Below are 14,404 nucleotides of genomic sequence, written 5' to 3'. Positions count from 1 at the left end.
TCGTAATTTGGTGGCAATAAAGAGGTATAGAGACTGCTATAAAAGAACCTAAACTCTTGTAATATGTCGTCTAGAAAGGTCACCTTGGATCCCCCATTTTTTTTTATCGCTGGGACAATCGTAAGGGGGTGTCATGATGCGCTAACATGGCCAGAAACCTCCCGTTTTTATTACCCTGTGTTAATAGAATTTTAATTTTTTTTTTTTTTTTTCTAGAATACACTTTCTGCACTAAATTTCTTTGTCTCTTACCAGATGGGGAAAAGTAGCAGCGTAGCTTTGTCACAGTCTACTACTTCAAGTACATCAAATACTGCACACAACAAGCAAGTAAGTAGCTACCTGATTGGCAATTTGTATTTGAATATTTGGGATACAATTTTGCTGTATTTTAACCAACTGTGATCAGTTTGTGACTAAACTTCATGTGAAAAGATCATATTTTATAGATGCTATAATACATTACTAAAGATATTATGTAGACATTCAGTTGATTTCTGCGTGTTCAGAATTTAAAAGAAAAACATTTGTATGGCTTTTTTTATGTATCTAGTGACAAGAAGGGACACAGTTTTGTCATATTTCCATGATGTTAAAGTTATTTGTGAGGTTGGAAAGGATCTAAAAGTCCTCTTTGGTTTTGATGTGGGTGGCAGTGGGTTGAGTCACCCCACAGCTTCTTAAATCTTTTCGTTTTTCTAGTGGTATGGTTGCTCGGTGTCCCATTGGGGATGTCTTACTACCAACTTACTCTAGATATTTAACCCAATTTGTGATTCAACTTATCAACCAAACATAACTAAAATATCAGCTTTGTGAGCAGCCAGCCGTCAATTTTTTTCTAAAAACATTGCTCTGCCTGTAACCTACCATTTATTTAATATCATGGTATAGAATTGATGGTAATGTAGCCCCTGTGTCTGAATTTAAGAATCTTTTATGTGCAAAGTGTATTAACCTATAGCAATCCAATGGAATTTCTCCATGACTGAGTAAACTGAAATCCGATTGCAATAGATTTGTGCTCTTTGAACCTTACCATTTCTTGCAGTGCTTTTACAGTATGTATGAGGGCTGTACCGAAAGTAATGCAAAAGTGGGCATAACATTATTATTAACTTAGGTCGCTCAAATTTCACATGCTAATAGAGTAAATCTTCCTCTGTACAAAGGTACTACTCAACATAGTCTCCATCATAAACTGTGAATTTGCGCCATCATGGACTCAACTCTCGAATCCTCTTTGGAAAAATTCTGTTGTGCACTGTTCTTTGTCTCCACTTCACCTCGTCTGTATCATCAAATTTTTGTCCCCAAAGACTGTCCTTCATTGGACCAAACAAGTGGAAGTCAGAGGGCACTAAAGCTGGGCTGTATGGTGGCTTAGGGCACTAAATCTGGGCTGTATGGTGGCTTACTGACTAGTTGGATTTGGCTATCGCCTGATTTTTTGCCAAATATGTGTGTGGTCACATATTGTTACGATGAATGTGGATCGTTTTCAGATTCTTGTTCAGTATCTTCCTCCTAATGGCTTTTCTAAGATTCTCAAGGGCCTCAATGTACCACTTGTTGCTCACGGTACGGCCTTGTTCATCCTAAAAACAGTCACTGTGACTTTCTGTGCTGATCGCTGGCTCTTGAACGTCTTAGGCATTAGGGAAGAGGTGTGACACTATTCCATTGACTGATTTGTTTGTTTTTGGATCATAAAGATATGTCCACGTTTCATCCTCAGTTACTAGATTGGCGAGGGGGAAAAAAATAAAATAAAAATTGTGTATTCATTGGCTTCAAATGCTTCCAGCAGATCAGAGCAGACTTCCACCCTTCTCTACTTCTAATCTTGTGTCAACTGCGGAGGTACAGACTTTGCACACACTTTCCAATATCCTAAGTCTTCCACCTGCTTCTGTATGGCATTGTGACAGTCCAGTTGTGTATCAGGCTAACACATTGTGACTCGCCTGTCCATGCAAATTGATTTGTCCACTCACTGAGGATTCGTGTCAGTAGTCGCAGTTGAAAGTCTCCTACTGTGTGGTTTGTCTCCAGCACTGATTTCCCCTTCTTTAAACAACTTTATCCATCTGTGCGCATTTCTCTTGTCAATGGTGTCATCTCCATAAACATTCTGTAGCCCTCTGTGGATGTCAGACAGCCTGCACCCCTCCTTTGTCAAGAATTTAATGAGGGCATGTTGCTCGAAATACAAATTTCAAAACTTATGGGAACCGTGGCTAAAGTGTTAAACTCACAACAGTAAAATTAGTTTGTATATGCAGTAAAGCATGCTTGTTATACTTTCTGTGGAACCAAAGGGTCTAATGCTCCGCACTGTGTAAAAAGGCTGCTTGATCCTGTCTTCTCTGATCTTTCCCTTCTTCCACAGTCCCCAATCAATCTCCTGATAGTACAGAGCCTTTGGAATCACTCTGCTCATGCTCAGTTTTGTGTGTATTGCTAGAGAGTCTTTTTTTTTTTTCTTGGGAGGGTGCATGTAATTGCCACTGTCCAGACAGGGTCAGGGGTCCTGCAGCCTCATGGGACAGTCAGAGTACAATGAAATCTCCTCCTACAAGATTTAACCAGACACTGATAGAAATCAGAAGACTGGTATATACTGCTGATGAGAAAAGGTATTTAGCCGTTAATATTTACTAAAACTATTGCATTTCCATATTCTGTGTGCTGTGGGGATATAGTGAATGGAAGGTCCTGGGTTTATTAACACTTTTAACTATACGCTGCCTTCTCTAAATTCTTCCAGTTTGGGAGCTTTGTAGTTTTCCTATCTTGCTTAGTGTGATCTTAGTCTGGGGATATACCCTCACTCCCTTTCTTCCTCCCCTCTTTTCTTTTTTTAAATTTTTTATTAGTATCTTACTTGTAAACAGGCCCCTGAGGTGGATCACCCTCCCTGATTAAACTCGGGCATTACTAGAACACGGCTATGAATGGCCTCCTTGGTTCTTACTAACCAACACTGGTACTAGTCAGAGGCCTACACAATTGGTCTTGTTGACTGGGTTCTTACTGTTGGTATATGGTATGTATTCTGCTTTAAGCTCCTACATGGTCATTCTTTTTTATACTTTTTCAAAATGCAATAAATAATTGAAATAAAAAAGAAGAATTACTATAGAGGAAGAGTAACTCTACCAACATGTGAAATTGGAACAACCTATGTAAGTTAATAAAAAAAGTTATCGCTACGTTTGTATTACCTTCAGTACAGCCCTTGTGTATTTATACGGCAAACGTGGCAGAGCATCATCTGCTATTTTTTCTTTGCTTTATTACATCAAGTGTGCAGGACTTCATTCACAAAACAGGTCAAAGATAAGAAAGCTAAGTGATCTTTTTTATTTTTTCTGAATAATTTCCTGAATGCTAACTTTTGCTAGAGTATAAATGAAACAATAGATCCAATGTAAATAACAAATATTGCTATTATAACATACTTGTAATGATCCATATTTCTTTGTTTTTAAGAAGACGACGAACCGCACTGGCAGAATACGAACACTTCCATGACGCTGAAAAAAATTCAGACAAGTACATTGAGGTATCTGCAGCCCTTCATGAGCTCTTCATTGGCAACGAGCAGGGGCAGTGTGTCGCCTTTCACAACTACATTATGGAGACGTGTTAGTCTAAAGTTTACAGAACCAAACTGGGTGTTTTTGCTTTGCCATTTATGGTTGGTGAATTACTTTTTAAGTAGAAATCATTCTTCTTGGCCACAAGGGTGTTTTAGGAGAAGAGACAGTTCTGCCTAGAGACCTTTGCTTCAAGAAGGATCATCTTCCCCAGCCTTTATGACCATGAAACGGTCATAGCAGCAATGTCTGTACTCTTTCTTTCTTTTTTTTTTTTCTTTTTTTTTTTCCCCCCCTTTATTTCACCATTTATAATATGTTACATGAAAGAGAACTGCAGCAAGGAATGGATGGCACTGGGGTGAAATAATCACAGGTTGTTCCCAACTACATCTGTTACTGTTTTCTGGTAGATTACAACCATGAATAGACCAGTTAGAGCCTTGGGTACTGTTTAATGGCCTCTTTTGTGATGGGAGATGAACTGAAGACAGCTGTTCTGCTCAAGGGTTTGTTATGACTGGCAAAGCTGTGAATTAGCAAGACACCCTCCTTCACTTTAAAAGTCTTCCTTTTCCTTTCCTTGACATCAAACTGCAACTTTCCATAGAAAAAACTCCTGGAAGGAAAAACATAACATCATGAAGAATAAAGGGGGAATATTTACATTTCCATATTAAAAAATATAACTCATTCCTCTTTACATGAGCAGGACATAAAAGTTTCACTTTTGCTGTTTCATTAGAAGGACATAGACAGCAGAGCATTGTCTTCCAGAGCATCTCCCAATTAGATTGCTGTTTTCAGGTGATTAGATGTACGTTGGTGTAATCATGCTGTGTACTAATTAGAGGGACTTCTCGGTTACATGGGTGTAACTGGAGAAGAGTGTGGGGGCAGTAAGGGCCACTTCTGGGGATGACACTGGAGATTTATGCTGGCATATTCTAGGCCTGTTTAGTAATGTGGTGCAGAGATGGCTTGTGGTTGCTCATTGCAACAAACAGAAGCATTTATTGGTCTAATTATGCAGTAAAAACTGCTGAACCATTTTATTCTCCTCACTGACAGTGTGTCACTGCTGTTTACACCATGTTATTAAATATTGTCCTCTGACTCCAAATGTTGGTTCTGGTCCTTGAGCCCCTGTTAAGAAGACTAATGAGTATTTCTCATTAAGTCAATTGATATGTATTTTATGTTGTAACATCATTTTGTTTGCTTCCAATCCAGTCTACAAAGTCAAACTGGCCAAATGCTATGCGGATATCGACCAGTTCCTGATGAACTGCCCAAAATGCAATACATGGGTGGCCACCTTCTGAGAGAACAGCCTTAATCCTTTCAGATACAGTTGTAGGGGGATTTGTCCATCTGTGCTGTATAGTGTAGATGGAGGAATCTGTTGGTTTTTTTTTTTTTTTCCATTTAGCCTGCAGACAGAACAAAAAAATATCTAGCTTAAAGGATAAGTTCACCTTTCTGAACATGTTACACCCATATTTAGGGTGTAACATGTAACATTTTGAGCATCAGACCATTCTCCCCCCCCCCCCCCATCCCCCCTCCTTGTGGCAGCGACTCGAGGATCTTCTCCCTGTACTTACTGCCACAATTCAAAGAGAGCGTGGCTGTGTCATTGATTTACAGGTCCCTGTAAATTAATGACCTACAAGTACCAACAGCCTTTGCGGCTATCAACTTGTAGTTGTCAATGAACTACCGCGGCGCTGTTGAGTGCTCTGGTAGGTCATTGATTCTTCCTGTCAGTGGAAAACTGCCTTCCTGTATGATGTACAGGCAGACAGCTTACACTGACAGTGTGCAGGAGTCCTGCAAGGCAGCAGTGATCTGCTGATTGCAGGTGCAGTGCTTTCCAGGCTCCTAAAACACAAAAATTGTAAATGCACATTTTTTTTACATACAAAAAAAATGTGCATTTATAATTTTTTTGTTAAAAGGTGAACTTATCCTTTAAATGAAAGATCTACGTAACTGCTAGAAACAATGTATCTGGGAGATAAGATTTCAGTTCCTCTGTGCTTTGGTAGCACTTGCTGTATGCATACCTGTAAAATACACCTTAAATATGAGACTATAAATTAGAGATATGTAAAAATGTTGGTGAATAATAATCCATTTTTTTTTTTTTTTTTTTTTGCAAATGGATTATATCTTTTGATTCCCTTCATAATTTGAGGGTGTGCCAGAAGCCTAAATCATGTTGCTTCATTTTTTAAATAACTTTTGCACACTTCAGCCAATACAGTTGGATCAGTCTAATCTCTTTGATTGTAGTAATATGCAAATGAATGCACAGTGACAGAAGGGACACAGTTGCAATTTATAATTTTGAAGGTGTGGTCTATAGAATATACATTAGGTTCACTTATAGAAGTGCAGCTCTTTATTTGTCCATATTTTTGAGATCTCTTTTAATAGAAAATCTGGTCCTGTTCTGGACACTGTTTGCATTGCTATTATTGAACTACCTATACATTTTATTTTGTCCTCTGTACATCAAATATTTCCTACTTCACTATGAAGTATTTTGATGTTAGCATCATCATAGTTGATGGAGTAGTTACTTGAGAGTTGCATCAAACAAAAACTTTTCTTTATTTTATTTGCAAATCACTCTAGCAAATTAATAACCTACTATTGCTTTGTAGGCTTAGCAACAAAAAAACCTTATCTTCCACAGAATGTAGTGGAGTTGCCCAAATCAGGGGTTCAATATTTTATTTATGCTGTAAAACTCCAGTTAAAAATGTGCCATCCAGCAAGTTGCTGCAGTGTTACCCTATGTAATATGCTTATATTGGGCTACTGGACCAAGGATTATACTTTGGGTGTTTTGGTTTCTATTGACAACTGTTTTTTTTTATTAAAGACCTCTCAAGGCTAAACTGTTATGCGTGGACTGATGAAGTAAGGAGGAGCTGATTTTGACCTGTACATTAATCTCACTTCCATGTCGCTGATTAATTTGTGAAGAATAGTTGGCAGGGAAACTTTAGAGACCTTCAGCCTGTACCATAATCTTTGTAGATTTCCCCATTTGACTTCTGTGAGGTCAGCACCGAGGGAAAAAGAGATTAAGCTATGGGTTGCAGACTCCCAAAGCCATTAGGACTGTGAATTGCAAGGAACAAGAAACATGGAGGGGAGATAATTTCCATAGTTTGCTTATGTTTGTCCCACTTCACCAGCCCCTGTATAATAGTTTCATGTATTGATTTTTTTTGTTTTTCATTTTTTTTAAAAAAATATGAGCCTTACATGAGAAAATTCCAAATTGTAGAGGCCAAGACACTGCCAGAGTTTGAAGACTGCAATGTACAAGATCACTTTGATGACCTGCTATCTCCTGTTTCACTGCAAAGTCTGCTTCACCCTTTGTCCAAACCTGTGTGTATGAAAGCTTTGCAAATTTCAATCATACCGAACTCTTTCTGTCTCAACAGTGTTAAAAGTGCACTTAATATGTTGGCTTAATTTACATCATAATGGTGGGCTTGTTTTTCCTATACAGCTTCATACAGTAACTATAATTAATAAAAAGAAGTTATGAATTAGAGCTAAGATTGTTCAGGGGAAAACATTAAGGATACTAAGGACTTTTTTTTGTTGTTATTTAGTGTTAATTTTATAATAATTTATGTTTTGCTGAAATGATTGAGACTGAGTAATGCAACTTAGGAAAGTCAGAGCAATGTTTATATTTTTTTTATATGCATTATGTTGTATATTTCTAAAGATGAAAATAATCTGTACATATCTTGGTTATTTTTGCACAGTTTTTTTAAGATTGTAAGGATCTTACATATGGTCATTATTTATTTATTTTTTGTTCTTTCTGGTGTGCTGAAATTGAGGATTGAAATTGAAAATCTTGCCTCTTCCTTTTGCTGCTTTACATTACTTCCTTTAATTACCCGTTTCTTCCTAAAACATGGAACATACTTTTCCTTTGAACTGTAAATCAGTGTCTAGTAGTGAATCTATCCCTCCTCTGCCCAAAGGTCAATGCAGGGGAAATGTAAAGGTAATAATATATCAATTCCATATAGCACTAATGCCTCAAAGAACCTATGGTTAGAATACAGTCAATGCCAACAGTAAAGCAATACACATAAGCTTGGTTTCATTTGCCATCAGCCATGGAATATTTGATCTGGGAAGTTGTGCCCTACAATCACGTTTGTTTCTGAAATTTTTGCCCACAAGTCAAGTGAATGGTCTCTCTTTTCTGGAATGTTTATTGAGAAAGTAGTTTGCTAAAAAATAATAAGATAAAACAGTGCCTTGTACAATGAAGGGTACAAATATACTTGCAAATTCCAACTGATCTTTTTGTCAATGTTGCTTTAGACTTCTGGCAAAATGTAGTTTGCCTTACTGCGGATGCAGTGGAACCTCGGATTGCGAGTAACGCGGTTAACGAGCGTTTCGCAATACGAGCACTGTATTTTTAAAAATCGTAACTTGGTTTGCGAGTGTTGTCTCACAAAACGAGCATGATTCAGGCCAAAGTGGTGTGCAGTACCGCTTTTGGCCTGAGGTGGGGGGGGGGGGCGCAGGAGCAGAGCCGAACGTCACGTTGGAAATGCACAGAAAGGCCCGAGTACAACACGGCTGACCTTGGCAAATCTTGGGTAGGAAGTCTTTCCGAGGTTTGCCGAGGTCAGCCGAAGTGTCCTTGGGCTTTTTCGGCCGTTTCCAAGGCTCTCCGGCGCCCCCCCGCTTAAGGCCGCATACAGTATTGCATCCCATTGAAGCCAATGCGGAATAAATTATTTTAGTTTCCATTGACTTCACTGGGAAAACTCGCTTTGATATGCGAGTACTTTGGATTACGAGCATACTCCTGAAATGGAGTATGCTCGTAAACCGAGGTTCCACTGTATATATATCTAAATATCTCTCACCAGGCACCATAGTGTTCATTGCAATATTGCAGTATGCAGATATGGAAGCCAAGGGGTCTTCCTCTTAAATAGGGAGTGATCTAAAACTCTGCAGCAAGTGGAGGAACATACAAGCTGAAAGCCTTATCAATACAAGCATGCCAGACACGCGATATGAGCAAACTGGGTAGCTGCAGATCTAGTTATACTTTTCAGGGATATTGTGGTTCTTTTGCATATCTCTGTGTCAAATCGCTCTATCTGCAGAGTTTAATACTTATACAATTCTCTGGGGATTAAGCAATATTGGTGTGCTCTTATTTAGTAGTCACCCGGAAAGTAAAAGGCTTGCTCTGTCTTCCCAGTTTGCCATAGGTTGATTCATGTACCTCTAATATATTATGATGATGATTCATAAGCCTATCAGATTTTATGTTTTGTTTTCCAAGATCTGGATAGAGAATGAAAACTGGAAATTTACTGCTTTCTGTACTTCCTCTGCTTTAGCTTCCATAAGTTACTCCCCTATAAGAGTGTATCCCTTTTATGGGTAGCAGATATTTGGAGAGTGAAAGTTCCTGTACTTGGAACCATTACAATGAATCGCTCTTGATTAATCAGATAAACTACTGATGCTATATGTCTAAGTATTAAATGTTTAACCATCTGAATTGGTCTTTACTATCACTTCCTAAGTTGCTTTCTAACAGTAGGGATCAAATTGCCCTGACTACTACAGTGTTGGGTGAAAAGGGTGTTTTGTTACATAAAGTAGTATTATAATATGTGCATAGCCCATCAATTGGTGACCTTTTTTCTTTAGTCATTTAGAGTTCACATTACTGATACATTTTACTGCCTTAGTGTCCTGCAACAATACAGGGAAATAACCTGGAAAGTGTTTGGTTTTATAAATGTAGTTTCAGTCATGTTCAGTTGTCCATATAAGATTAACCAAAATATATCCTGATCAAACTTTGTATTTTATTCTTTACAAATCTTTGTTATGGAAATCTGGGATTTCTTGGCATTAATAATTATATTAAAAAGCTGAGTTTATTAACGTCTGTTAAAAAAAAAAAAAAAAAAAAAGCTGAGTTTATAAAATGTGTTAAAAAGGTCTTTATGTTATAATCTGATACTAAGGCTTTTTTCTCAAACCCATGCACCACAACACGTGGTGCAGGTGCCTTGCAATTTGTTACCACACCCATCTACAGAGCAACAAAAATGTAACTACCCTTCAACCCTTCACAACACACAGATATAAATGAACTGCAGTGTTGTCATGCAGTGCAATGATAGTGCAGGAATATTTTTTCATATGTTGAGGCTCAAAATGAATGAGCTACTGTAATGCAATGCTCATTAGTGCATGAAAAATGCATAAGTGTAAATGGAGAAAGGCTAACAAAACAACGTTTAAATCTTCCCTCCAGTCTACTTTTTCTCCCTTTAGTGTCCTATAATAGTAAAAAGGCTTCCATTTATGTAGGTAGTCGGCTTTCATAACATTAGAAATATTTCTGCCTCTGTATTTTTCTCATGACAGGTTTACTTTAAAAAAAAAAAACAATCACTTTTGGGTCCAGTCATCTTGCCATACTCCATGGTCTGGGTGTTGAAGATTATGCATGGATTTCTGTGGCCCCGAATCCTGGTAGAGAGAGCTTGAGACCAACAGAAAATGACCTGGCATTGGACTTAAATCACATATGACTGGTTCGTAACTCTCCAGAGCTCAGTTATTCACCAGAATTTCTATATCCGCCTAACTTTAACCTATGGTGTCACACTCCCAAAATGCATGTTTTATAAAAAATAAAAGAAGCGCCAAGTTAATGAAACCACTGGTATATTAAAAATGTGAAGTGCCAATTTTTGTTGGAATTGGCCTTTTTAATATGACTCCAAGTAGTGTTCAATGTTATGAGGGTAAATCTAACTAAAACTGTCACTTCAGATTTATGTGCTAAGGGCGCTCCAGTCTGGTCACATGATCTCTCTCATAATACCATGTTGTGGTATTAAGGTCCAGTTAAATTCTAACTATACCTAAACCTGCTCCCATCCCGGGTCACATGATTGGCTCCCAGTGCTGGCTTCAGTGTAGAGGAGGGACAGCCGACAACAGATGTCCCATAGTAAGTCTATGTGTGATGTCACCGCATAGGCTCTGCAGCTGTTGTCGGCGATCTCTCCTTTTTACTGAAGCCTGCTCTGCTGCAGAGATCATATGACCAGACCACAGCGCCCTTAGTAGATTAAAAATCTGAAGTGTCAGTTTTAGTTGGAGTTTCCTTTAATATGACCCAAGCAGTGTTCACTTTAACTTTAGATTCAGAACATAAAGGCCATAACTTATTGCCACAGAAACCACCATTAAAACCTAAAAAGGCTTTTGCCATCTCAGTAATCATTCTGCACTTTACATGTAGTTCGCAAAAATAATCAGGGTAATGAAAATCAATGTTATGATATTAAAGTGGAAGTCCAGTCAAATTCTAACTATACTTAAAGCTGCTCCCAATCCCATTCTAAGCCTATCCTAACTACCCTTTAAAGGAAAGAAGTCTATACTTACCTATGCTGAGGGCACTCCGGTCCGGTCACATGATTGGTGCCCAGCACCAGCTTCAGTTTAGAGGAGGGACAGCCAACAACAATTTTTCCATAGTAAGCCTATGGGTGACATCACCGCATAGGTTCTGCACCTGTTGTCGGCAATCTCTCCATTGAAGCCTGCTGCCGAAGAGATCATGGGACTGGACCAGAGCCAGAGCACCCTCATTATAGGTAGGTGTAGACATCTTTTATTTCACAGAGTAGTTATAATAGGCTTAGAATGGGGGTGTTAGCAGGTTTAAGTATAGTTAAGATTTGACTGAATGTCTACATTAAATCACAGTATTCCACATTTTCTTAAAAATCTAAAATTATACCTTTAGCCCTCCTATTCCCATTTGTGTTGCAGGCCCCTTTTGTAGTAAATAAGGATGGATGTTTTGGTGATACATTTTTTCCACTTCTTTAGATATTACACTATACATCTACTGTATGTTTTGGACATACCCACCAGATACTGAAGAGCAGATGTAGAAGAGGTACTGGATTGTCTGGACATGCCCTAGATGGACATGGAAGACCATACAATTGTCTTAATTTTGATTTCCTTAAAGCTAGCCCTTCTGTTGAATGAGATGCATAGCTTTGGAGGTGAATGTGTTCATAATGTAATGGAATTGAATTACATTCCCAGCAATAGAAGCTTAGAATCTGCCACACTTTGCAGTGTACAAGCCTGTTAGCCATACGAGTGACATGCAGAACTTGTTTGCCTTCTTTTCTACCAATATAACAATGTACATAGCAATGATTGACCTTTGTAGAAAACAATTTATACAGCATATTCTAACGCTGGAGGCTCAGCCCTTAAAAATAATCTTTTTTTTTTTCTACACCTTTTATTTTGGTATGCTGTATCAACCATGACACTTGAACAAAACTCTGATAACTATGGGTTTGATCTGTTGTGTCCTGGGGTTGAAGACCTGTTCACAAAGTCATTTGCACCTAATATCATGTGCTTTCCTGCTACAAAATACAGTTTTTCCAGAAGGCTTTTGAAGATGGCATGCCCGAGTCCTTTTTCTGTAAAGAAACTATTTTTCCTACAATGCATATTTATAACACTTTAATTTCCCCTTTTCCTTCTCTTTTCTGTAGTATTTATATCAATATAATTCATTCCATATTAATAATACTTGAGAAGCAGTGTGTGATGAGAGGAATCTGATCAAATTGTCATCCACCCTTGCTTTAAAGGGGGGCTAACAATTTCTCAGGGTTCCACGACTACTGTGGAATCCTCAGTTTGGTTTAGTGTAGAAATACTCCATGGTGTGTTTTATAATCAGAATGCCTTAACCTTTTCATTGTTGGGGTATTTCAAATGCTCTACAGAACTGATAAGGTTAAACTGCATTTAGTAATGCTCTACTATTCATGACAACCTTTGGCTCTCAGTTGACTGACAAAGCATGCTGGGATGTGTCTTTTTTCTTAACAGCTTGGGGCCTGAGATTGTCCACCTATGGTATAGGGTCAGTTTCCCAAAAGCCTTAAATACATTGTTTTCCCTTTCTATCCTTCAGAACTAATCCCACTTGGCAAAGTTCTAATCATCCTGGTCTCCTTAATAAATTTGTGGTGAAAAGTTCATACTCATACAACTTAAAACCATTATTCGAATCATGTAATTTTTATGTTTAATTGGTTTGACTGAAAGAAGTTAGTAATTTAGTTCTTACAAACTAAAGACCAGGGCAAAAAATGTTTAATAAAATGCTTGAGCATATTGAGTTACTTTAATTTCATTGTACTTGAAGTGTCCTCAAACTTGTTGATTATGTAAAGGATTTCACACTGTTCTATTATTACTGTTATTTTTTTTTTTAATATTGGAAGAAATTACTAAGGATTTTTATGAACGGTTAAGCTGGACTGGAGCTGTATTTAAAATAAATACATTTAAAAACACGGGGGTATTTTTCAGTAGTGCAAAACTGTAAAAAAAAAAAAAAAAAACCCTCCCAAAATGTTTCAAGTAGGTGTAAATAGTAAATTCTATGATGTAAAGTTTAAAAAAAAGAAAAAATAGCTTATAAAGATGAACAAATGTATCTGATTGATACTGCCATGGTCATGTGCCTGGCCTGGAGATATTTTCCAGTGAGGGATGTATTGTTATTGTCTTACATTTAATTTTTTTTTTTGTTGTTTTTCTTTATTTTTTTGTAACATGGCTTTGTAAATAAAAATAATTTATATGTTTGTAAGAAAACACATTTGTTTTGTAATTTTTGTTTTAATAAATGGATTTTTTTGGCTAAGATACAGATTTTGAATGTTATGAATGTTGTCTACACAACCTTTACACACAAGGAGAATTAAAATGGAACGGAAATGCATATCCAATCAAAAATAGGTGGCATGACAACTGTACGTTCCTAAAGCCAGATGTGTATTAGATGGTTTTATTTTAATATTATCTGATTTGATGTTCAGATCCACCACAAAATTATGCGGGTAGAGCAAAAGCATGAAAAACTGTCATGCTTTAAAGACTGAATCTCTATGGTATGAAATATCTGGAGACTGTCAAAACACAATGCCATAATCATAGTCTATGGTGTGTTCAAAAGTTGTGCATGTGTCTATATAGAAGGTATATGTGGAAGTTCTTTTGTTGGTTTCTTTTATTAAATTTTATTAAATTAAATTATTTTATGTGTAATAGGGCACATTGTGGCTAGGCTTTGTCCTTCATTGTATTGTCCATTTCACACTATATGCTTAAAGTACAGTGAGGGAAAAAAGTATTTGATCCCTTGCTGATTTTGTACGTTTGCCCACTGACAAAGAAATGATCAGTCTGTTATTTCAATGGTAGGTTTATTTTAACAGTCAGAGACCGAATAACAAAAAAAATCCAAGAAAAAACATTTAAAAAAAGTTATAAATTGATTTGCATTTTAATGAGTGAAATAAGTATTTGATCCCCTATCAATTGGCAAGATTTCTGGCTCCCAGGTGTCTTCTATACAGGTAACAAGCTGAGATTAAGAGTACTGTCTTAAAGGAAGTGCTCCTAATCTCAGTTTGTTACCTGTATACAAGACACCTGTCTACAAAAGCAATCAATCAGATTCCAATCTCTCCACCATGGCCAAGACCACAGAGCTGTCCAGGGACAAGAATGTAGACCTACATAAGGCTTGAATGGGGCTACAAGACCATCGCCAAGCAGCTGGTAGGTGCAATTATTCGCAAATGGAAGAAACACAAAATAACTGTCAATCTCCCTTGGTCTGGGGCTCCATGCAAGATCTC

General features: G+C 37.5%; 1 protein-coding gene across 5 annotated transcripts in view; it reads left to right on the top strand.

Moving 5' to 3' along the window:
- The window catches only part of ATXN7L1 (ataxin 7 like 1), a 208,627-nt gene extending 195,223 nt beyond the window's left edge, over positions 1-13,404 (top strand). For 3 of the 5 annotated variants that reach the window (XM_073619654.1, XM_073619652.1, XM_073619653.1), the window contains 2 exons: positions 256-330; positions 3,496-13,404. In XM_073619654.1, coding sequence (XP_073475755.1) covers positions 256-330; positions 3,496-3,537 — 117 coding nt within the window. In that variant the 3' untranslated portion in view covers positions 3,538-13,404. The remainder of the gene's footprint in view (positions 1-255; positions 331-3,495) is intronic. The other 2 variants (XR_012242831.1, XM_073619651.1) reach the window with 2 other exon arrangements.
- Positions 13,405-14,404: the final 1,000 nt, after the last annotated feature.

This window comes from Aquarana catesbeiana, linkage group LG03 (genome assembly GCF_042186555.1).
Source record: "Aquarana catesbeiana isolate 2022-GZ linkage group LG03, ASM4218655v1, whole genome shotgun sequence".
Lineage (NCBI taxonomy): Eukaryota > Metazoa > Chordata > Amphibia > Anura > Ranidae > Aquarana > Aquarana catesbeiana.
The sequence above is the reverse complement of the archived record's forward strand: the minus strand, read 5'-3'. Positions and strand labels throughout refer to the sequence as shown.